At 38.8% G+C, this 26,881-nt stretch overlaps 1 protein-coding gene across 1 annotated transcript in view; it reads left to right on the forward strand.

The window, feature by feature from the left end:
- Positions 1-26,881, forward strand: part of LOC309504502 (uncharacterized protein) — a 282,483-nt gene that overhangs the window by 164,568 nt on the left and 91,034 nt on the right. Inside the window, exons 13-19 of the mRNA XM_082177647.1 lie at positions 18,814-18,987; positions 19,863-20,036; positions 20,126-20,299; positions 21,028-21,201; positions 23,301-23,474; positions 23,709-23,879; positions 24,178-24,351. Coding sequence (XP_082033773.1) covers positions 18,814-18,987; positions 19,863-20,036; positions 20,126-20,299; positions 21,028-21,201; positions 23,301-23,474; positions 23,709-23,879; positions 24,178-24,351 — 1,215 coding nt within the window. The remainder of the gene's footprint in view (positions 1-18,813; positions 18,988-19,862; positions 20,037-20,125; positions 20,300-21,027; positions 21,202-23,300; positions 23,475-23,708; positions 23,880-24,177; positions 24,352-26,881) is intronic.

The following is a 26,881-nucleotide window of genomic DNA, read 5'->3' on the forward strand; positions in this document are numbered from 1 at the left end:
TTCTGGTTAAAATTGCTTTTTAAAATTCACAGAATACACACACACACAAATGTTTCCAACAATATATAATATAATGAACACCATGTTTGTTGTGCCTTGTAGGCATACGCTATGTGCAGTACTGCATTAAATAATTATAACAATAACCTATAGCAGCCTATAAATCTTCCAAAAGATTTCAGTAACAATGCTAGAGAAAAATATATTGATTATCTTATGTTACTTCAAATGTTTCCATTCGTTATGATGATATGAAATGAGATAATAGTAAAAACATAAAGCCTAATGTTTGGTGCATTTTTCCTTTCAAACGCAATCGCCCCAAAATATGATACATTCAAACCCACAGCGCGCTCCAAAATATGATACATTCAAACGCACAGCGCGCTCCAAAATATGATACATTCAAACCCACAGCGCGCTCCAAAATATGATACATTCAAACGCACAGCGCGCTCCAAAATATGATACATTCAAACGCACAGCGCGCTCCAAAATATGATACATTCAAACCCACAGCGCGCTCCAAAATATGATACATTCAAACGCCATCGCGCTCCAAAATATTAAACATTATGGTTATACATATCTATGTTTGAGCAGATATCCACAAACAGTATTTAACAGTAAACACGGGTCTAAATAGTATAATATTCACCATATATCTAGCAACAGTTCAACTGCAATGTGAAGTTTATGCAACAATACCATAAACTAATAAGTAAGAATTTCTTACCTTACATCTTTCTTATCTTCAAATCGCGTTCTTCTTCTTCTGGGGGTAAATCCAATGTAAGCTCAGACGTGTCTTCCAAACTCGACGAAAAGCAGAGACTTGTGAAGTTTTTTGGTGTTTTGTGTTTGAGGTAACGAGGGCGTTCGCGTCTCATGTGGACGATTTGCATGTGAATCACTTTTGCGCGAGTGGGCGTGGTTGAGTTAAAAGTAATTGGCAAGCGTTTGAGATACTGGACATCCTGTTGGTTTTATACAAATTACTTAAACAGAGAATATTTGTTTTCAGTTTGAATCCGATCATTTAAAAGTACACACTTAAATGTGTATAAAGGTATATGGCTCATAAATGTGTGACAAGTATTCGCTGAGTTTTGTTTCAGTTTATAGACGTGCTCAAGAAAAAAAAGTTCACCGCGATGGAGAGGCAGAACGCACACCCTGTTTATTTTCTTTATTTTACAAAAGCACAATGTTTTGATTTGATTGTAAGTGGACACATACAAAAGTAGAAATATCACAGATTCTTTTTTTATATTTCTTTTTTCTGTATAACCATAAATGACGGAGTAATTTAAGTTTATTGTACTACAATGTGAAGAAAATCCAGCAAAACGCGGGGGCGCGTTTGCCGACCTCAGAGGGTTAAGCTCCACAGCTTGCAAAGGCTCAAAGGGAGCACTCTGCAGGGCAGTTAAAACCACTGAGAGGTCCCAAGAGGGCACGAGAGGAGGGCGAGGAGGATTCAGTCTCCTCGCTCCTCTCAGGAACCTGATGACCAGGTCGTGCTTTCCAATGGACTTACGCTCAACTGCATCATGATGTGCGGCGATAGTGGCAACATATACTTTAAGGGTGGAGGGAGACAACCTTCTCTCCAACCCTTCTTGCAGGAAGGAAAGCACGACACTGATGGGGCGTTTACTGGGGTCTTCTCGGCGAGAAGAGCACCAGGTTATGAAGAGGTTCCACTTCAACGCATAGGCATGTCTCGTGGACGATGCTCTAGCGGAAGTGATGGTAGCCACCACTGCTGGTGGTAGAGTACTCAAACCTGCCTCGTCCCGTCCAGGAGCCACACGTGGAGGTTCCAAAGATCTGGACGAGGGTGCCATAGGGTGCTCCGTCTCTGAGAAAGGAGATCCTTCCTCAGAGGAATTGGCCAGGGAGGAGCATGAGTTCGGAGAACCAAGTCCGGGTGGGCCAATGAGGCGCAACCAGAAGGACTTGCTCCTCGTCCTCCCTGACTCACTGGGGGCTCACTGGGGGAAACGCATACTTGCAGAGGCCCCGAGGCCAGCTGTGCGCCAGTGCATCCGTGCTGAGCGTGCCCTCGGTCAGGGAGTAAAACAGGCTGCAATGGGAAGAGTCGTGGGAGGCAATCAGATCTACCTGTGCGTCGCCGAACTGTTCCCAAATCAGCTGAACCGACTGGGGATGGAGTCGCCATTCTCCAGGGAGGGGCTGAAGCCGTGAGAGCTTGTTGGCTGCACAGTTCAGGTCTCCGGGAATATACATGGCTCGAAGCGACCTCAGATGCTTCTGACTCCATAAGAGGAGGTGGCGGGCAAGTTGCGACATACGGTGGGAGTGTAGACCACCTTGATGGTTGATGTACGCTACAGTCGCAGTATTGTCTGATCGGACTAGTACGTGATTGTTCTTGAGCAACGCATGGAAGCGGTGCAGTGCGAGACGTACAGTCAGCAACTCAAGGCAATTGACATGCCAAAGGCGCTGGGGTCCTGTCCAGGAGCCCGCGGCAGCATGCCCAATGCACATGGCACCCCAACCCTTGGTGGAGGCATCTGTTGAGACAACAACATGCCTGTAAATTTGTTCTAAGGGCACTCCGGCCCATAGAAAGCTGAGGTTCGACCACAGGGTGAAGAGGTCTGACGATGGTACTAACTGGTACTCGGAGCGTGCCGTGTTGCCATGCCCACCTCGGGACTCGATCGCGTAGCCAGTGCTGAAGCGGTCTCATATGAAGCAACTCGAGCGGTGTGGCTGCCGCTGCGGATGCCATATGCCCCAGGAGCTTCTGAAAGGATTTCAGTGGAACCGCACTCTTGCTCTGGATGTGACGCAGGCAAGTCAGCAGTGACTGCGTGCGCTCGCTCGTAAGCTGTGCACATGGCGACCGAGTCGATTTCCATACCGAGAAAAGAGATCCTCTGCACAGGGCAGAGTTTGCTCTTCTCCCAGTTGATCCGAAGGCCCAGGCGAACTAGGTCCCTGTGCTCGCAAACCTGATCTCGAGAGTTAGCTTGCATCAGCCAGTCGTCGAGATAATTCAGGATGCAAATCCTGTGTAGCCGAAGCGGCACAAGGGCTGCCTCGACGACCTTTGTAAAAAGACGTGAGGAGACAGGGCTCGCCCGAATGGAAGAACCACGTACTGGTTTGCCTGTTCCTTTGAAAGCAAACCGAAGAAACGGTCTGTGTCGAGGAAGAATGGAGACATGGATGTAGGCGTCCTTCAGGTCGATCGCTGCAAACCAATCATGCGGCTGGATGCATTCGAAAATGCGTTTGGCCATGAGCATCTTGAACGGGATCCTGTAGAGGGACCGGTTCAAACCTCGCAAATCCAGGATTGGCCGTAACCCACCGGACGACTTCGGTACAATGAAGTAGGGGCTGTAAAACCTGGACTTCATTTCGGCTGGAGGGACAATCTCGATCGCACCTTTCGCCAATAAGGTAGCGATTTCCGCACACATGACAGGGGCATTGCCACCGACCATAGTGTAGCGGACTCCCCTGAAGTGGGGAGGAGATTGTGCGAACTGAATCGCATAGCTGAGTCTGATGGTCTTGGCGACCTAGCGAGACAGGTTGGGAAGCTGAAGCCAGGCTCCCAAAAACTGTACCAGCGGGGTCATGGGGACTACAGACGTACCCTCGGAGGGGCAGCAAAGCGGTATGACTGGCCGGACTGGGGAGGCGGAGCGTCCTGGTGTGGGGGCACAGTCATAGACCGTGTCCTGACAGAGGAGACCAGGTAAGGACGTGCGTTCCACTGGGGTCTGCTCTGACAGGGTTCTGGCAACAGAGGGGGACGAGAGTGGCGAGGCTCGTAAGAGGCGCACACTGTCATCCGCGTACTCTGGGTGCTCAGAGATGGTTGTGTTAGTTCTGTCTTTAATCCCCTGGGGTCGGCGGTATCGCCGGCGATACCAGCTCGCTTTTTTTTTTATCAGTTCAAAAGAGATTCATTTTGCTCTGTTGACTTTGATATTACAAACAAGTTTCATACATCAATCGATTCTGTTAAATGTGTATTATTATTGTGTATACTCACAATAAAAACAAAGTGTTGTGCTTTTTGCCAAATAAAGAAAAATAAACATGATGCGAGTTCTGCCTTCTCTCTGTCAATTAAATCCATTTTGAAACGCGTCCGAAAATGAACTGTAACTCAGCGAATACTAAGTCAAACAGGCATACAGACGCACAGGCATGAAGCTTGAATTCTCTTCTTTTAAATGAAGTAATTTATATAAAAAACAAATATTCTCAGCTTGTGAAATCTGTATTAAAAGAGAGCGATTCCAGTCGAGCTCATTAGCGCTCATTCAAATGTAATGTGACCACGCCCCGGAGAGCGCGCGCTATTCAAACGCAAATTCTGAGAACCATTTCAGACCTGTGAAACGCCCACATCAGCTGTAAACACAGCGCACCGCGAGTGAGGCATAATATAGCCTACCTAATAATCCTGGAGAAAAGTTTCCTCAGAACAGTGCTGATATGAGGAGCAATAGATCCCGCTGAGGAGTGAGGTAGGCTAAGTTATCTTTTCTCAAGTGTTAATGTGGAATAAATAACGTTATGGAATAACGTTAGTGTAGGCATATGTAAACCGCAAAAAGATGATTCGCGTTTCTATAATATGAATATATATATATATATATACACACTACCGGTCAAAAGTTTTAGATCGGTAAGATTTTTAATGTTTTTAAAAGAAGTCTCTTCTGCTCACCAAGGCTGCATTTATTTGATTAAAAATACAAACAAAAACAGTCATATTGTGAAATATTATTACAATTTAAATCAGCTGTTTGCTATGTGAATATATAGTAAAATGTAATTTATTCCTGTGATCAAGGCTGAATTTTCAGCATCATTACTCCAGTCTTCAGTGTCACATGATCCTTCAGAAATCATTCTAATATGATGATTTGAGGATCAAGAAACATTTATGATTATTATCAGTGTTGAAAACAGTTTTTTACAATTTTATTTCATGATGCTATGATTAACCCTCTGAGGTCTGAGCTGTTTTCTGGGCCTGGAGGTGTTCTGACATGCTCTGACATTTGTGTTTTTTTCTGTTACTAGTGACATTTTCATGGCTAAAGTCTAATTACACTGTATTCAGCACAAACTCTGCTACAATAATATATCAGCAGCATGTATGTAAAAGTTTGTAGTTTTGAGATAATGACATTTATGCGTGGTTTGTGAAAATACAAAAAAAAATTGTCACTGAAATAAGGCCATGAAACCCATACTGATTATTTCTTCACAAGACTTTTGAAAATTGTATGACGTAGCCTAGAATATTTGCTCCAAAACTATGTGAAAATCACCCTGACTGCTCATTCAGATAAGACAATATATTGATTTAAAATTTCTAAGACGTGTTTTGTGTGACAAAGCCATATTCGAAGAGGCGTGATCATCTCATGAATATGTAAGCTTTTAACACCTGAGAAAGACAAAGACACTCCCCTAACTGCCCTATTAGGAGCGATCAGGCCCTGTCATTCAGAGCAACCTTGCACAAAGAATGAGGAGATTTAAAAAAGAATGGCTTTTAGATTGTTTGGATTTATTTACAACACAACATAATCCAAAAATACAAATGACAAAAGAGCACATTGAAAACAATGATCCAAAGACAGAGACCTTTGTGCCATTCCTAAAAACATTGTACATACCATTTCCAAGGTGTTTGATTTTCACTTTACCATGTTCATGTACAGAGACTCATGTGAATGTTGAAGTCAGCAGGACTCAGTTGCATCTGGTCCCTGAAAGAAAAGAAAAAAGTGAACATACTGGTATCAAGAGAAACTAGGCCTGCACGATTTTGGGAATACATTTTAGATTTTTCTGGTTAAAATTGCTTTTTAAAATTCACAGAATACACACACACACACACACACACACACACAAATGTTTCCAACAATATATAATATAAAGAACACCATATTTGTTGTGCCTTGTAGGCATAAGCTATGTGCAGTACTGCATAAAATAATTTTATTTTACAAAGCAGCCTATAAATCTTCCAAAAGATTTCAGTAACAATGCTAGAGAAAAATATATTGATTATCTTATGTTACTTCAAATGTTTCCATTCGTTATGATGATATGAAATGAGATAATAGTAAAAACATAAAGCCTAATGTTTGGTGCATTTTTCCTTTCAAACGCAATCGCGCTCCAAAATATGATACATTCAAACCCACAGCGCGCTCCAAAATATGATACATTCAAACGCACAGCGCACTCCAAAATATTAAACATTATGGTTATACATATCTATGCTTGAGCAGATATCCACAAACAGTATTTAACAGGAAACACGGGTCTAAATAGTATAATATTCACCATATATCTAGCAACAGTTCAACTGCAATGTGAAGTTTATGCAACAATACCATAAACTAATAAGTAAGAATTTCTTACCTTACATCTTTCTTGTCTTCAAATCGCGTTCTTCTTCTTCTGATGTAAATCCAATGTAAGCTCACAGCGCGTCTTCCAAACTCGACGAAAAGCAGAGACTTGTGAAGTGTTTTGGTGTTTTGTGTTTGAGGTAACGAGGGCGTTCGCGTCCCATGTGGAGATTTGCATGTGAATCTCTTTTGCGCGAGTGGGCGTGGCCGAATTAAAAGTAATTAGCAAGCGTTTGAGATACTGGACATCCTGTTGGTTTTATACAAATTACTTAAACAGAGAATATTTGTTTTCAGTTTGAATCCGATCATTTAAAAGTACACACTTAAAGGGATAGTTCACTTTGAAATTAAATTTTGGTATGTTTTAGCTTACCTCAAGGGCATCCAAGATGTAGGTGTCTTTTTTTCCGCAGTAGTTTCAATTTTGATATTTTTAGGTCAAACCGTTCTTGTCTGTCAGTCATATAATGCAGGTCGATGGTCACTTGTCTCAAACAGCATGCACAGAGTCCAAATTAAAACAATTCCCCGTCGTCCAAATTAAACAATTCCCCATCGTAAGTACACATTGATGGCCTAAGACACGAAACGAGCGGTTTGTGTGAGAAAACGAACAGTTTTTATATCGTTTTTACCTCTTGAACTCAGCCACGTCCAAGTGATCTGAGAGCGCGGGCGGGTATAGATATATACACTAGATGTCGCCTTGGCTACGGTTTCGTACCATCGACCTGCATCAGTGGCGGTTCTAGGGGGGTGGCCGGGGGGGCCAGTGCCCCCGTGTCACCAAGCTTGGCCCCCCCTCTGGCCCCCCTAAATTTGGAATCGTAAAATCACACCAAACAACTGCGCATTTTATCAGTTGCGGTGCCTTCATCTATAGGCTACACTGCAGCACGACGTATATTCACATCAAATGTTAACGCAGAGGAACGGGACACTGCAGTTCACAAAAGTTCATTATTTGCATGTGCTTTAAAGCCTTGCCGGTTAAACATGTCATTCGCTGCTGATGCGCTGTTCAAATATGCGCTTTAGTGAGCGCGTACACTCGACGCGCACATGCACTAAAAGCCTGTTACTGGACTAAGTTATCTTTTGAGTCTTATATTGCGCTAATACTGTCAAATACAGACAATGTTTACACAAACAAAGTTGGTTATGTCTAAAGTGAAAGCAAACAGAGAAAATAAATTAAAATCTGCTTGTCATATGCGTGTATATTAGACGCGTCGCGTGCAGTTCTTAAAGAGACAGTTCACCCAAAACCAAACAGTTGCTGGTCCCCATTGACTTCCATACATAGTAGGAAAAAAATATTACTATGGAAGTCACAGGGGTACATCAACTGTTTGGTTACTCACATTCTTTCAAATAACGTTTATTTTCAACAGAAGAAAGAAACTTATTCAGGTTTAAAACAACTTAAGAGAGTAAATTATGACTTTTTTGGGGGAGAACTATCCCTTTAATGTTAATAAAACAACAAAACACACAGAGGAAATCATTCACTGCTCTTGACTGAGAAATTTAAGTCTGTTGTGTTTTATTTTCATATTTGTTCATTTAATTACTTTCTTCAATTCTACTGTTAAATACACCTATAGCTGAAAAAATAAAGCACTGTTTATTTAATTTGTATATTAAGTTGTGTATGTGTAATATGTATCTCTGTTCTTAATTTTTAATAACAAAGAAAATAGTGACAAAGATTTTTATTTTCGCCACTTTGGCCTAAATGTCTGCCATTCTTTTTTATTTTATATTTTGTTACCTATATTTTGTTACCTATAAGGCTTTGCTTTTAAAATAGGGACATTAGTTTGGCTGTAATGCTCAGTCACATGCAAAATAGTAAAACCAACATGAAAAAAGAATCGTGATAAAATCGTGATTTTCCTGAAAAAATAAATAAAATTGTGATATGATATTATTGCCATATCGCCCACCCCAGGTGTAAAAAAGTGCCTAGATGTGCTTAGATGCTAAAAATGTGTTATTATTGATCATTATATCACACTACAATTAAACATAATGAAACATTCATTTGAATTGAAATTGTTTTATTAGCTTAGCTAATATAATTTATTAGCTTTTTCTAGAGATTGCAGTCATGCATGACATGGTGAAAAAATTACTTGAAATAATACTGAAAATAGGTTAAGATGAATGTTAAAGGTGTGCCCCCTAAAAGCACAAGTGGCCCCTGCCTGGCCCCCCCAGTTACTGTGGTCTAGAACCGCCACTGACCTGCATTATATGACTGACAGACAAGAACGGTTTGACCTAAAAATATTAAAATTGAAACTACTGCGGAAAAAAAGACACCTACATCTTGGATGCCCTTGAGGTAAGCTAAAACATACCAAAATTTAATTTCAAAGTGAACTATCCCTTTAAATGTGTATAAAGGTGTATGGCTCATAAATGTGTGAGAAGGATTCGCTGAGTTTTGTTTCAGTTTATAGACGTGCTCAAGAAAAAAAAGTTCACCGCGACGGAGAGGCAGAACGCACACCCTGTTTATTTTCTTTATTTTACAAAAGCACAATGTTTTGATTTGATTGTAAGTGGACACATACAAAAGTAGAAATATCACAGATTCTTTTTTTATATTTCTTTTTTCTGTATAACCATAAATGACGGAGTAATTTAAGTTTATTGTACTACAATGTGAAGAAAATCCAGCAAAACGCGGGGGCGCGTTTTCCGACCTCAGAGGGTTAATAGAAAGTTCAAAAGAACAGCATTTTTCTGAAATAGAAAGCTTTTGTAACATTAAACACTACCATTCAAAAGTTTGTCAGTAAGAATTTTAATTTTATTTTTGGGGGAAATAAATAAAATAAATCAATACTTTTATTCATCAAGGATGAGTTAAACTGATCAAAAGTTACAGTAAAGACATTTATAATGTTAGAAAATATTCTATTTTAAATAAATGCTGTTCTTTTGAACTTTCTATTCATCAAAGAATTTTGAAAAAAAATTGTACACAACTGTTTTCAACATTGATAATAATAATGAATGTTTTTTGAGCATCAAATCATCATATCAGAATGATTTCTGAAGGATCATGTGACACTGAAGACTGGAGTAATGATGCTGAAAATTCAGCTTTGATCACAGGAATAAATTACACTTTAAAATATATTAAAATAGAAAACAGTCATTTTAAATTGTCATAATATTTCACAATAATACTGTTTTGTTTTATTGTTTTTTATCAAATAAATGCAGCCTTGGTGAGCAGAAGAGACTTCTTTTAAAAACATAAAAAATCTTACCGATCTAAAACTTTTGACCAGTAGTGTATATATATATAATACTATTTTTGTCAAAAATAAAGTCATCAACTAAGATGTTAGCTGTTCCAATGTTGGCTATATTCAAACTAATGAATACATATGATAAAATGTAGGGCTATAATAATTTTTTTTTACAAAGAAAGAGTACACTTGAAATATTGTTGAAATTTTAATTATTGTTGTAATTGTAACCTTTTTAAAAAAATAGCAAAACATATTTACAAGATAGATGTAAGCAAAATCTTAAATGGTCAATATAAGTCTTCTTCTAAATATATCTTTTGTCCTTGCATTCATTCTTGGCTCAGTCAGTGTCACACCTGAATGAATGGCTCATTATGCAGACTCATTACGCATAATGGGTGGGACATTGTATTCTCAGGTGTAAACTACTCCCCCTTTACGCCCCCCTCGCATATTGGCTTTCCAAGCAAAACCTGTTTTACACAATTTAAATCAATGTATTGTTTTATTGTGAACGATTTTCACATCATTTTTAAGCCAGAACTCGAAGCGACAACATCCATTAGTCAAAAGTCTTATTGACGCATATTTAGTATGAGTTTTGTGGTCTTATTTCAGCAACTTTCATTTTTATTTTTTTCAATAACCACGCATAAACATTATTCTCTTAAAAATACAAACATCTACATACATGTTCCTCACATATTATGGTAGCCCTGTTTGTGCTATATAGAGTGAATTTACACCTTTGCCATTATCATGTTTATAAATAACTAAAAAAAGCACAAATGTCAGGGCATGTCAAAACATCCCAAGGGCCCCAAAAACACATCAGACCCCAGAGGGTTAACCACATTGGGGTGCTGCTGGCCGGCCGGCCAGGCATCTTGCATATCCGCCAGGTTAAGCCACAGGTGTCGTTCCTGGACCACACTTGTGGACATCATCTACCAATGGAGCGTGTGGTCACCTTCGTCGCCCAGAGAGCGAGTTCGGTGGCGGCACACAGCTCATCAAAGAACCCTTGGTCAGCTCTGCCCTCGTGCATGTCCCTGAGCATCCTGGCCTGGTAGACCTGGAGGATGGCCATGGCATGCAGCGAGGCGGCGGCCTGCCCCGCAGCTCTGTAGGACCTCACCACGAGAGTGGATGAAAACCTACAGGCCTTGGAGGGGTGCTTTGGGTTACCACGCCATGTCAAAGCACTCTGCAGACACAGTTACATTGCAACAGCGTTACAGCGTTCAACAGGGGGAACCCCAGTGTACCCGTGGGCCGCGGCCTCATGAAGGGCAGAGAAGGCGGAGGAGGCCGCCGAACGATTACGGGAAGACAACGGGGCCTTCCAGGATCTCATGACCTCCTCATACACCTCCGGGATGAAGGGAACTGGGGGGGTGCGCTGACAGGAGTCAGCGTGTGCAGCCCCCAAGAACCAAGCATCCAATCGCGAGCGCTCAGGGCAGGGCGGAGGGTTCCGCGCTAACCAGATGCTCGTGGCGGCCCGGGAAAGCATAGCCGTCAGTTCGGGATCCAACTCGGACAGTGCTGGGACCCCGGAGGGCGGCAGCACAGCCGAATCATCATCTCCAGAAGAATCCAGCTCGCCTTGTGATGCAGCGATCGACATCAATTCTTCCTCTGGAGCGCCAAATGCGATACGAGGCACATCCGTAGACAGCCCCGCGGCAACATTTGAAACACTCGCGGGTTGCTGAGCTGCAGAGGGGGGTATAGCCCGAGGAAGCATCGTCGGGGCAGTGTTCCACACCGTAACCCTCAGATCACCCTGGCCACCAGCCAAAGTGTCACCTCTCGTGGAGGGGACAGATGGGGGTGTGGCAGAGGGGACTCTACCTTTAGACAGGTCACGGAGTCTCGATCTCAGCTCAACGATGGTCATGTTCCCACAGTGAGAACATGACTCATCCATGAAAGCTGCCTTTGCGTGTTATAAGCCCAAACATGCAATGCAGCGATCATGCCCATCAGAAGAAGGAATGGAACGACCGCACCCAGAAACACACGGGCAAGACATCTTTAAAAAGACGTGCCCGTGCAAGCTCTTTTTGTGAGAGGAAACTTTGCAATCTGCGCCGAGACGGCCAGGGAGAAACACACACGCTGGATGCAGACCACTGCACAGATCAGCAGGCAGGAATGTGAAACTCGCTGGAATCGCCTATGACACCAACACAGACTGGAAAGTAGCTCGTCTTGAAGAACACTCGATGATTCGGAGAGAATGCAGGCTACAGGAGTGAAGAGGACCTCTTGGCTCCGAAGCAAAAACATATCTGCATGTTGCGGCGTACTTCCTTGTATACCCACGAGGTAAGGCGGAGTTACGCATGCAAATTCCGCAGACCCATGGCATTTCCACTGCCATTGGCTCATTTTGAAATACTCAAAGGTGATAGGCTTCTAAGTGAAACCCCCATTTCGTTGTTACTGACATAACTCGTAGTGACCACGAAAGGGAACAGCTGTTCTGACAGCTCTTAGCGACACTGTTGGTTTCGGTTGAGTGCCTCAGCCGGCTGCACTACATTCCTGCTGTTGGCCGCGGACTTCCCCCTGTGCGCTTCAGCACTAAGAGAAGCAGATTCTTTCTAAAAGAGCAAACATGGGTGTGAGAGTGCGTCTTTTTCAAGATTTCATTCCGCATGTGACCAAAATCAGCCAAGGATTAATTGATTTCTAGCCCTTGTATTAACTTTACTACTAGATATATTTATGGAAATGAGAAATAAAAACCTGCCCTGTACAGCTATGATCAGCTGTTCGGCCAAGCTTTCGATGCTGTTACGGAAAGGCCGATGCTGATAGGTTGGTTTTTGTCACATGACCTGCTGTGCGCTTGCAGCATTCTGAAAAGTTGAGGGCTGCGTTCGAAACCGCATACTCACTGAGTAGGTACTTCATTTCAATAAGTACTTACTTAACTAGCGCTAAAAGACTAGGTACTTTATAGCCAGATCTCATTAAGTATGAATGCAAGCCATACATCATCCGCCATGTTGATGTTTTCATGTGACCTACAACGTTATCACAAGCGCAACAACTTGATATGATAAAAAGATATGAGCGAGAGGTTTAATTAATCTATCTGTAAATATCTTGATAGTGACGAAACTTGCTCATTTTGTGTCTTGTTGAAGAAACAGCTAGCCATTTATTTTGTGAATACATTTAGGGTTCGGCCAAGCTTTCGATGCTGTTACGGAAAGGCCGATGCTGATAGGTTGGTTTTTGTCACATGACCTGCTGTGCGCTTGCAGCATTCTGAAAAGTTGAGGGCTGCGTTCGAAACCGCATACTCACTGAGTAGGTACTTCATTTCAATAAGTACTTACTTAACTAGCGCTAAAAGACTAGGTACTTTATAGCCAGATCTCATTAAGTATGAATGCAAGCCATACATCATCCGCCATGTTGATGTTTTCATGTGACCTACAACGTTATCACAAGCGCAACAACTTGATATGATAAAAAGATATGAGCGAGAGGTTTAATTAATCTATCTGTAAATATCTTGATAGTGACGAAACTTGCTCATTTTGTGTCTTGTTGAAGAAACAGCTAGCCATTTATTTTGTGAATACATTTAGGGTTGATTTCTTATATTTTAAACCCTACTAATGTGACCCAGTTTTATCCTTAACGATACTATTTTTATTACGAAAACCCAAAAATCGTCATCTCTTGAATATGTTGTTAATTTCTTTATTTTATCCACAATTATTCACCCACAAGCAAAATTGGCTTAAATCTCCTTTATGTTTCCCTCTTTTTCTTGTTGAATTTACCTCTCGTTTCATCCCTCAGGCTTACAGGCTTAATAACAAATAACAAAAAAAACATATTTTTTTTTATGTATTATGATGAATTATTTAAAGTTATTTAACCATGTCATTGTTCTTTTTTTCCTGTGTATATAATCTCATATTTTGATTTATGCAAACCCATTATATTTGATTTTTTTTTTTTTTTTTTTTTTTTTGTCATTATGATTGTTCATTGTTAAATATACAACTATGGTATCTTTCCCTGATCTTGTATGTAACTAAGTTTGGCAATAAAAAAATGATGTGAGTGACAGGTGCACTAACACCTCACAAGACCAGTAACTCAACAGCCCTACCTAGAATGGTTTTCCTCAGCATTTGCAATGTTTGTAATGTTTGCACAATGGAGACGGGCAGCTGCTCGAAGATCTCACCTTTGGAGAAAACTGTTGATTTTATACTCAAAAAATGTAAGTATCACTCCTTAAAAATTAATATTACCCCAAAACAAATTGTATTGCTAGCCCACCCCAAAACTTAGACACCATAATAATGATAAATGCTGGCCAATACTTAAATATATTAATAAAACAAGTTAAATGTAATTTGTTTTGACATATGACAGAGCTATGCATGATACACTGTAGATAAATGCAGTGAAAACATTACAATTTTCAGTCAAGCAATGAATTAATGCATTAATTAAATAATTATATTTTATTTACTGACAATAATAAGAAACATGAATAAATTAGTAAAAGAACAAATAAAAGTAACCATCAATAAACAAATACACATACAAGTCAACAATACATGAAACTTTATTCAAACTACAATCATGTATTTACAGGTGGTGAACCCCGCATCCTACTGCCATCTCAACACAGTGGTTCTCATTCTGCGGCTTTATTCTGATGAATCAACTGACCGCCAGAGGTGAGCCGTGGATTCAGCTCTGTGCTCCTCATCATCGGTGCTCACACCAGTCTGCAGAGATTTCAGATTCTACAAAAATGGACAAACATAATACAAAAGCAGTCATTTTAACAGCACAATGTCATTTGATTGTATTAGAAGTAACAAAATGATCTTACTTTATATTTTAGTAAGATCCCTCTGTTTGAAATTACAATAATTAAAATAAACTACAACTTAAATTTTAAATAGACTTTATTCATTTCTGTAGTATACTCACTCAAAGCCTTCTTCAGCCACTCCCCACTGGATAAACACACACGTGCTCATCTGTTCCTTTAACATCCAGACAAGATTCACTTTACCTCTGTGATTTATGAGCTCAATACTACATTTACATGTTGAGGTTATTGCTGATGTGTTAACTCACTTTTTATCCAACATAAATGTTCCTCAATTTATCAACAGTACAAATGGACAAATAAAATATATAACTTATGTTTAGTTACTTTATAGATTTGTTATTTACTTTACTTACAGCACATTTGTCTAATGTAAACAGTGTTGACAACAGTGAATTATCCTACAATAGCACACATTCATCACTCAGATGTCTATTTCATGTTGTGATGTGCTCATCTGCAATACTTATAGAAGATTTTCCTGTCAGATGTAAATAGACATTTAAAATGAGCATCTTTAAGATGTATATGGTTTATGTAAATCCACTTTAGAGATGTAAACGTGTGCTTACTGGGCAAACGTGTACTACCCTGATAGCTATACATAATAAAACATGTTTTTACATCAAAATCACCTTCAACAATTCAACAGTTTACAGTAGTTCAACACATGCAATTTTAACACAAGGAACCGTGTTTACTCACATTTGAAACTCACGTCGCTGATCTCTGTGATGTTCGATTATGACGTGTCCTCTCCCGTGGCCTCCTGGGATAGAAAAGTATCCATCGGACGAGCATTCGAAAATCTGTCCAGAAGCAGTAGATCATCCGGGAACTTCTCGCCTACTCTTTTATGAATACTGATGTTTCGAACATACTACTCCTTTCACGTACAACTTACAATCAAGACATATAATAGGCATATTCAAACACACTTTAAGTATACGTACGTCCGAATCTCACGAGAATTAGTACGTCACCCAGGTAATTCTCGCCTACTCTTTTATGAATACTAAGGATTCGTATATACTTTTTCGCTCACCTACTGTTTTTTCCCCTTTTAAAGAAAATAAACAGGGTGTGCTTTCTGCCTCTGTCTCCATTAACTATTTTTACTTGAGCACGTCTATAAACTTAAACAAAACTCAACGAATAATTGTCACACATACATGATCAATATATCTGGTACTATACGGTTATCCAGACCACATGTGATGACCTACCTGTTGATTTAAAAATCTTGCTTTCCCCTGTTGTTTGATTTCATGGAAACAGACACCAGTGATTTTGCCAAGAGATCTCTTATTTATTTATTTATTTAATATAAGACATAGGAGGAAGAGACAATGGACCAAGCGAAGGTCTTGATTCAGCTTCTCAGTCATCTTCTCTACATTTCCATCTCTTCCTGATTTTCGGACAAAAGGGCTTGGTTTTTATACCACTGACCAAGGGAAAAAAAAACTACATCACCATAGGAACACATACATTCAGCAGAAGAACATATGGTTTCCATTAACGTTGGAATGTATTCCCCTTATGCTATGCTTGGTGAAACACTGCATATACATTTCAGTCCAGCAGCACACACTCAAGTCCAAAGTCTCCCAAAGTCTCTCCCACATATTCACAAAATACAATGAGTACAAATAATTATGAATGTATATAAAGATTATAAAAGAGATACATAATACTACTGATTATGAATATTAATAAAAAGTAATAATAATACTAAAAACAATATTAAATGATGAAATTTAAGTCTTCATACCCCAACCCCGCCCCTAAACCTACCCGTCACTGGGGTTACGACCAACCAAGAGCGGTTGTGGTCACGTGTGGTCAGGTGTGGTCCGGATAACCGTATAGAACCATATATCTTTATAAACATTTAAGTGCGTACTTTTAAATGATCTAATTCAAAAGGAAGCAAATATTCTCCGTTCAAGTAATTTTATGAAACCAACATGATGTCCAGTTTCTCAAGCTAGTGCTCATTAGCTCTAATGTGCCCACACGCAAAAGAGGTTCACATGCAATTCATAAATCATCTGTCCGTAGAGTTATTCACTGGGTTGCAGGGGCCCTTTGCCATCATTTAAGCCTAACCGTGAAGTTTCCATCTCATGTTGAAGTGGATGTCATTCAAAACTCTTTTTTTTTTTTTTTTTTTGGAAAGAGGGGTTTCCTCGAATAACTTAGATGTATAACTCACTATGACATTAAACTGACTTGAAAAAACAATATTTGAATCTTGACTATCTGAGTATCTAAGTTGAAAATTGCTTAACTTATTTTAAAGTAAAAAACATAGCTATGTTTTCTTAATTTATTAATCATATTTTTTCAGTGTATTAAAATGTATTGTGGCTTGTTGATACTAATTATGGTTATTGTTTTACTCTTGTAGGAAAGATACAACAATGTGTTGACACACACTTTCACTGTCTCCACAATGAACTGCGCGTTGAGCCTCCAAGGGCTTGTAAAATTATTGTCGCCTGTGTTGTTCTATTTAACATATCCCAGATGTATTCTGGCTTGGAAGAGGAGGATGAGCTCGAAGAAGAGGCTCATGAAGCAAATCTTCTGTTTTGGAGAAATTATGAAATAGTCTAAAAATAATATTGAGGCTGTTCTTAGTCAAATTAACAATATACTAAAATAATTGTTATCTATGAAACAATAAAACCTCTCTTGGTTGCTGCCTGGTTTGGCGTAGTGCTTGTGCTTTGTCGGTGTTGAATCTGCTTTGACTGCTGGAAAGGTCTAATGTGTGAAACAAATACCAATCATCATATTATTTTGTTGTCATATATTCCGCCTGTCATGATCTTGATAATTGTTTATCCTCAGCAGTGATAAGTTGTATTTGATTTTAAGACAATATTCTCTCACTCCGTGTTATACTGTTCCTCTGGTTCAGCTTCCCTCTGTAATCCGGCAGGGATGCCGGCCAGAACAGGTGAGTCCGCCACAATGATGTCTTGGACCATTTTAGTAGAGTCTGACAATTCAGTCTGCGGTAGTCCTCCAGCTGCAGTGTTGTTACAGTTAGCTCTCAGTGATACGGCAACAAAACGCACTCGGTGCGGTGAAAACAATGGAAAAAAATGTGGTTTTCTTACCAGTTTTGTTGGACTCCCTCTTATGAAGATTTATTTTATTTTTTGCCAACACAGATACGGTTTCTTTTTTTTATTACCTCTGAAACCATCTTCTTCACACCTAGATTCAGGTGTAATATAATTAATATGTGTGTGAAAGTGTCTCACTACAAGGTACTCAAAGATTGCAAAGAGACAAAGTGGTCAGATGTGTTGAAGCCAGACTCTTCCCCTAGAGGCTGCTGGAGGTCCCTGTACAAACTTCCTATAGAGGAACGCACTGCAGATCTCCAATGGAGGGGTGTTCACTGGGCGGTAGCTACTAACAGATATGTGGCACACATTGACCCCACTGTAGGGAAGAGTCAATAGATCATTTGTTTTTAAATGGTTTAAGGTTAAGAGGATTGTTTCAGATCTTAGACGGGTAGGTTAGAGATTTGGGGGTAGTTTTTCGTTTTTGGACCATATATGTTGCATCCAACAGGAAAAATTTTAATTTAGTGGAAGGAGGAGCAAAGATGGCAATATGGTTAACACGGGAAAGGAAACTGAAAGGAGAAGGGGAAGTCGGTCCTGAGGTGGTTTTAAAGGCTCTTATTGTAATCAAGGCAGAGTTTGCATATTTTAAACTGATGAATAATCTGGACAGATTTATTGATATTTGGGCTTTGAATTATGTTTTGTGCACAGGGGATTATGAAAATGAGCTGGTATTAAATTTATTATGAGTTTTTGTGACTGTTTAAAAAGTTTAAATGAGGATTGTAAAATTTTATTTAATTGCTAAATTTATGTGAATTTATGAATGTTTTTGTGTGGATATATGTGTGTATGTACATTTGAGAAAATAGATGTGTGTGAGATTTTTTATTTATTCATTATTATTTTTTCAAATTAATTAAATGTTTTTTTATCTATATAATGAAATTGTACAAAGGTTTGGGTTCTTCTTTTTGTTTTGTTTTAAATATAAAGGATGTGTTACGGTTAAATATTTGTTGAGGTATGTCTATACAGTGTAATTATAAATTAAGCTGAGTTAAAGGTCTCTCTCTCTCTCTCTCTCTCTCTCTCTCTCTCTCTCTCTCTCTCTCTCTCTCCTAATGTAGGTTAAATTGCTGTTGTATGACAGATAAAGGTTGTTCTGCTCTGACTTCAGCTCTGAAATCAAACCCATCACACCTGAGAGAGCTGGACCTGAGTGAGAATGAACTAGGAGACTCAGGAGTGAAAAACCTCAGTGATCTACTGATGATCCCACAATTCAAGCTGGAGAAACTACAGTTAGTATCATTATACTGTACAGCAGTTACAGTGAGATGGTTTGAACAGAAAGAGAAAGTTTGCTGTTTGGTTTATTTTAAAGGTACACTGTGTAGTTTTTAAAGTATTTTATTAGCTAAAACGAATGTCCTTCTGAAGAGTCAATAGATCATTTGTTTTTAAATGGTTTAAGGTTAAGAGGATTGTTTCAGATCTTAGACGGGTAGGTTAGAGATTTGGGGGTAGTTTTTCGTTTTTGGACCATATATGTTGCATCCGACAGGAAAAAATATATTGTTAATTAATTTAGTGGAAGGAGGGGCAAAGATGGCAATATGGTTAACACGGGAAAGGAAACTGAAAGGAGAAGGGGAAGTCGGTCCTGAGGTGGTTTTAAAGGCTCTTATTGTAATCAAGGCAGAGTTTGCATATTTTAAACTGATGAATAATCTGGACAGATTTATTGATATTTGGGCTTTGAATGATGTTTTGTGCACAGGGGATTATGAAAATGAGCTGGTATTAAGTTTATTATGAGTTTTTGTGACTGTTAAAAAAAGTTTAAATGAGGATTGTAAAATTTTATTTAATTGCTAAATTTATGTGAATTTATGAATGTTTTTGTGTGGATATATGTGTGTATGTACATTTGAGAAAATAGATATGTGTATGAGATTTTTTATTTATTCATTATAATTTTTTCAAATTAATTAAATGTTTTTTATCTATATAATGAAATTGTACAAAGGCTTGGGTTCTTCTTTTTGTTTTGTTTTTATATTGGTTGAGGTATGTCTATACAGTGTAATTATAAATTAAGGTGTGTTAAAGGTCTCTCTCTCTCTCTCTCTCTCTCTCTCTCTCTCTCTCTCTCTCTCTCTCTCTTCTAATGTAGGTTAAATTGCTGTGATATGACAGATGAAGGTTGTTCTGCTCTGACTTCAGCTCTGAAATCAAACCCATCACACCTGAGAGACCTGGACCTGAACAAGAATAAACTAGGAAACTCAGGAGTGAAGCACTTATGTGATGTACTGAAGGATTCACACTGTAAACTGGAGAGATTGAGGTCAGTCACATTCACATTCAAGAAAGAAAAAGTGTTTTGATATTTGAAAGAGAATAAAGAGTTTGTTTTTCTCATTTCTACTAATGTAGGTTAAGCTGCTGTCATATGACAGATGAAGGATGTTCTGCTCTGACTTCAGCTCTGAAATCAAACCCATCACACCTGAGAGAGCTGGACCTGAGCAGGAATACACTAGGAGTCTCTGGAGTGAAAAACCTCAGTGATCTACTGATGAACCCACAATTCAAGCTCGAGAAACTACAGTTAGTATCATTATACTGTACAACAGTTACAGTGTGATTAAAGTTTACTGTTTATTTTATTTTAAGGCAACTGGACTCATGTCTCATCATTTATAGCACTGCACTTTCTGGTGTTTCTCCATCTGAAGAAAGATTCAGAAATACTATTAGTTAACGGCTTGTTATGTGTATCAGTAGAAAGAGCATTAAACTGTGAAGCATTTGAAACTTTGTGGCTATAAAATTGTTTCATATGCTGAAATCTGACAAATCTTTGCTTTGAAACAATACAGAAGTGATAACAGACTAAAACCAGCATAACAAATGACAGTAGATTATTCTGACAGAGTTACAGTTATACTGGACTAATGGTGCTTTACACTAAATCAAAATGTATTCAGAGGTTGTAAACTACAAAACTGACTTTGAATTAATTGTGATTCATGTACAAGATTTTCTGATGTTTAAAATATGAAATCAGTCCCATTTAAATGTTAACTTTTCTATTGTTTCTATATTGATCCTATATATTAATCTACAGTGATAAATTCACTTATTTGTGGAGTGAGGACGGATCCAGACTGGGATTGTAACTAGTTTACTCAAATGCTCCTGTCTTGGTTTGTTCATATCATCAAGTTTCCATGATTTTGCTGGTGTATTAGTGACTGTATGGCATTTATTAATGATGCTTTTAACTCACACATGAACTGAACATGGATCTGAGTCATTTCTCTTTCTGTCTTCAGTCTGAGTGGATGCAGTATTACAGCGAAACAGTGTCTCATCCTGACTTCAGCTCTGAAATCAAACCCATCACCCCTGAGAGAGCTGGACCTGAGCGGGAATAAACTAGGAGTCTCTGGAGTGAAAAACCTCAGTGTTCTACTGATGATCCCACAATTCAAGCTGGAGAAACTACAGTTAGTATCATTATACTGTACAACAGTTACAGTGTGATGGTTTGAACAGAAACAGAAAGTTTGCTGTTTGGTTTATTTTAAAGGTACACTGTGTAGTTTTTAAAGTATTTTATTAGCTAAAATCATTGTCTTTATTCATAAATATGTCCTCATTGTTGTAAAATTTCCTCTGCCAATGATCTGACTTATCCTTGTAAGCGAAGAATTTCTTATCTTTATTTACATTAGACTTTATTTACATACATCCAAGGAGGCTTCCATGTCGTTCTGACATTTTGAAAAACTATAATAGCAGAGAGGGACAAAAAGCACTAGCCTTCCTCAACGCGTTTCCACAACTCGTTTTCGTTCAGAGCCAGCGCCACGTGACTGAAACCAGCTGAAACAGACAAGGAGATCAGTGAGAGGCGCTTGTCACTGCCCCGGCAAATCTGAAAGGCTGCACTGCACGGTACTTCATAATGCAGGATCTTACTTATGCCAAGCCACAGGAGATGCTTTTTACAGTCTGTGATTCATACTGTAACATTCGTTTGTTCGTTGTGTGTCAAGTTGCAGTTTGTTTGAAATAACGAACCTCATCACCCAACAGAAAACTCGATGAAGTGCTATTGGAAGACATGTTGTCAGCTTCTTGGTACATAACGGCTACCGTAGTTGCAACACGCATTTGAAAAGGCGAGGCGCTAGAGAACACTATTCGTTTGAATGCAAAATATAATTACACCACTAAATGGGAGAAATTCCTACACAGTGTACCTTTAAGGCAGTGTTTCCCAACCCTGCTCCTGAAGGACCCCCAATACTGCCCGTTTTCTTTGTCTCCCTAATCAAACACCTGATTCAACCCATCAGCTCATTAGAAGAAACTCTCGGACCTGAAATGGCTGTGTCAGAAAGAGGAGTCTCCTCTTTCTGACTCCTTAAGGAGCAGGGTTGGGAAACACTGCTTTAAGGCAACTGGAGCATCATCATTTATAGCACTGCACTTTCTCAAGCATTGGGTGATTGTCTATTTTCTTTTGTTGTTTGATTAACATTAATCACACAGAATATTAGGCTGCTGGTCCGGCCCTTTAACCTGCAAGAACACATAAGATTTATTTTTATAAATGGTGTTTACGTTCACTAAAGACATACCCGACTGTGTTTATGTGAATACTCGCCAGGATGTGCATTTTTACATATAATTTTGACTATTCAAACCTAATAATCCATGAAAGAGAACTGAAGTCTCGATCGCATGCTGTGTGAAAGGCGTGTGTGCGCTTCAGGGGCCTCATTTATATCGTTAAAATCATCTTCTTCAGACAGTCTTTTTGAACAAGACCAACATAGGTTTCTCGCCATAGAAAAGCACCTGTTCAGCGGACCGAATCACAAGTTGCTATTATTGTGAACGCGCCTCTGCTGTGTGTGTTCCGGTGAGAAGATGAACAAGAAGCTGAGCTCGTGAGGCGCTGTCAAAAGCTGTTATATATTGACGTTTTTATATATTGTTCATCCAAAGCATCACTAAAATATTTAAATGTTTTTGTTTATTTAAATTAAAAGTTAAGTTCTGATCTATTATTCTCTCTTACTGTTTTATGATTCAATAACATTACAAAGTGAAACTATTGCAGGTGTTTTTCATTGCACGTTTTTCAATGTAAAAAAAATCTTTCAGTTTTTTATAATTTTTTGGGGAAATTATTTGGTAGTCAGAGATGTGTGTGTGTGTGTGTGTGTGTGTGTGTGTGGTTGGGGCGAGATTTGTTTAAAGGTTTAAAGGGAAACGCGACCAAAAAAAGTTTGAGAACCACTGATTTAAGCAAAGTGTGTATTCAGAGGTTGGAGGGCGAGATCTGGTAGTTATCACTGTTCTTAAGATTATATGTGACAGGATTCATGTATTTTATTGTTTTTGAAGGAGCTTCGTATCTTTGATTCTGCTTTCAGCTTTGCAGATGGTCTCTACTAAACACTTTCTGTAGTTAGTTGAGTGTTTTACATCACTATTTTATCTACATTATAATTGATTTTAAGGATTTATATGGTTCTGGTAATGTTAATAATAACTGATTAATCAGCTGAATGTTAAATTTTCCTCTCTGTAGACTCTGTGAGTGCAGTGTAACAGAAGAAGGTTATAAAGCTCTGGCTTCAGCTCTGAGATCAAACCCTTCACACCTGATAGAGCTGGATCTCATAGGCAATGATCCTGGAGAATCAGGAGTGAAGCAGCTCAATGATTTACTAGAGGATCCAGACTGTCAACTGAAGACCCTGAGGTGAGACAGGGTCTAATAATTAACTAAATGAATCATATGCAGGAGAATTATTTATAGAAATATTATTTCAGTAAAACAATAAGCTGTTCAATCTGTTGTTGAATCAAAGTTGACAGTGATTTCAAGACACAAATCCTATAAAATGGTTTTCATCAGCACCAACTGCTGGATGTTTTCATTACACCAGGTTTAGTTGAGAACTGAATTGAATCTGCTTCATCTTCTCTTCTGCAGGTGTTTGAGTCCTGCTGCAGAGGAAGCCTGTCAGTATGTGAATAGAATTGTGGGTAAAGACCCGTTACTCCTGAGAGAGCTGAATCTGAGTGGACATGAACTAGGAGACACACGAGTGAATCAGCTCGCTGCTCTACTGCAGGATAAACACTGTCAACTCAACACACTGATGTGAGGATTGCTCATTTATTTATAATCTTACATTACTTTTAATAGTCATGCTACTGTATCTGATGTAATATTTCCTGAGATGAGCCTGAGTTCATATTATATTTGTGTAACATTTCCACCTTATTATCTTGTGATCTGGTGAAATGAAGATGATCTCACTTCCTGTGTCTGTTTTATTTGTTTATGAAGATGATGTGACTTTACAGAATAAAGAGTTAATTTATTTTCTTCTTCTTCTTCTTCTTCTTCTTCTTCTTCTTCTTCTTCTTCTTCTCTCTCTCTCTCTCTGCTAATGTAGGTTAAGCTGCTGTTATATGACAGATGAAGGTTGTTCTGCTCTGACTTCAGCTCTGAAATCAAACCCATCACACCTGAGAGAGCTGGACCTGAGCAGGAATACACTAGGAGACTCTGGAGTGAAAAACCTCAGTGATCTACTGATGATCCCACAATTCAAGCTGGAGAAACTACAGTTAGTATCATTATACTGTACATGTTGCACACTTAAAACAGACTGCGTCTTCTCTTTTGCAGCTTTATTTTGCCAGTTCTGTTGGAATTATCTTTTTACAGTTTTTCTGAATTGCTAAAACACATTTCTTGAAACCATTACTCACTTTCTCAAAACCTTAAACACAAAACCAAATGTTCAAACCACATTCACAGAACCGCTAACTCTTGTGGCAAAATCAAACAATTGCCTCAAAACCATTTTATCTGTGCTCAAAATCAAACAATGCTCTCAGATCATACACACAGCGAGTCAAAATTATAAACACTACAGATCATTCATTAGACACTACATCAGAAAATGAAGAACACAGAATCCAAAGCATACAGTTACAGAAAAAAAAGTATATTGTAACAAAGTAAACAAATTTTGCAATTACGTAAAAAAATATAGTAATGACAACTTACAGTAGTAAGGTGAATAAATTGTATACTGTATCCATTGCAAGTATAGTATTGTACTGAATATTGAATAGTAGGCCTTATTGCATGTTTGTATATTCACCACTTGAATACTGTGAAAATACAGTGACCCAACTGCAAAAGCCAAAAAGGTTACAGTAAAAAAACTCTAAATGAAAAGCATTAAAGTACACTCAGAAGAGTTGTGCAACTGCAAAATCAAGGTCAGTGAGAGAGATTTTATTCTGCGTCAGCATCATGTCTTCATGTTGGTCCGGCCTGAGGAGTTTCTCCAAATCTCAGACATTGTCGTCTCTGCAGGCAAAGGGAAAAACCCTAAAGCCAGATCCAGCCTTGACAACATTCTCCACATCTTGCTCTTCCTCTTACTCATCCTCTTCATTCTCTCCCTCTTATATTGTTTCCATCCATTGTTGGTATCAACATTCAGTGCAACATTTTGAGTAAATGTTGGGACTCTGAACTGACTTGTATTACGTACAGTTGGTTTGGTCACATCATTAGAAATAAGTGTGAACAATTTTGAGTCGTTGTGTGTAAACGATGACCACTGTGTTGCAGTTGTGCTTATCTTTCGCCTGCCTGTGTTTAGCATTTTGAAACATAAGTGCATCACAGTGCAAAATGTGTTTCAGTGAGTGAGAATGTGTTTAGAGTTTTGAAAAAAGAGTGAATGAGATTTGCAAACAGTGTTGTAACTACCTGAACTTGTTTAATGTTTTACAGAAAGAGTGATTTATTCGACAAATTGGTTTAGACTATTGAGAATTTGGTTCAGAGAATGGGGTTTAGTGTTTTAGCAATTCAGAAAAACTGTAACAGTTTTTCTCAATTGCTAAAACACTAAAACCCATTGGCTGAACAAAGTTCTCAGTTGCCTGAACTCATTGAGCTAATTGTGCAGTCTGTTGTCAATACCTTAAAACATTTTGCATGGTAAAAAACAATTTGCAGATCTCACTTAGACTTTTCAGCAAAATTCTAAACACATTCTCATTCTCAAAACACATTCTGCACTGTAATGCACACGTCATCCATACTGGAGAACACAAGAGGCAACAATCAAATACAAATAGAGAACATGTCATTGATTGAACACAACCACTCAAAACTGATTTAACCTGTTTCAGATGATGCCCAAAGACAAGAAGCAGCACACTGATCATGTTTACTCCTTTGATATTTGTCCCTTTCAGTATTGTATGCTGTAGTGCAGTGCATTGTGGGCTGTATACTGTACAATGAACACATTGTATGGCCCTGAACATTGTGCTTTCCATTTGTTAACAGCACTGACTGCTCAATAGATTTTGACTGGTTGCAGGTTCATATCAACAAAGAACAAGAATTGACCTTTCGCCGGCCCCTCCCCCAAAACGGCCATTGTCCAATCACACATCATAGCAACCGTTACTATGTGAGCATGTCCGACAAACATTCTCCAAGCAAGATGGTGAAGACCACGGCGTTTGTAAATATGTGGAATAAGGGCTGCCTCCGAAAAAAATAAAATAGTTATTCATTTAAGCCATTAGTGGACTAATCGCCCCTTTATATTAATTGAATTACTTAAATAGGCTATATAGCCTACAGGATAATGAGCGTCTACGTAATATAGCCGCACTCAAGCGCACGATCGAGCGCATAAAGCTTGCCACAAAGAACCGGTAAAAGTAATTTGGGGTCAGTAAGATTTTTTAAGAAATTAAGAAAAGTAATAGGCAAGGATGCATTCAATTGATCAAAGTGACAGTAGGCTATTGACATTTATAACGCTAGAAAAGCTTTCTATTTCAGAAAACACTGAAACTTTCTATTTATCAAAGAATCCTGAAAAAAAAAAAAGTTTTCTACATTGATAACAATCAGAAATATTTATTGAGCAGTAAATCAGCGTATTATTCCCTCAGGTAGGTTGCACGTTTTCTTGCGTGGGTGGATGTTGGAATCAATAATCACGTTGTTTGCATTCGCCTAAACTGATTTGCCGAAATCAAAATGCTGACATTGAAAGTCCCGCTCGGAGCGGTAAATCAAACAATGATTTGTCCCTAAATAATGATATATTA

This window comes from Leuciscus leuciscus (assembly GCF_965113295.1).
Source record: "Leuciscus leuciscus genome assembly, chromosome: 8".
Taxonomy (NCBI): Eukaryota; Metazoa; Chordata; class Actinopteri; order Cypriniformes; family Leuciscidae; genus Leuciscus; species Leuciscus leuciscus.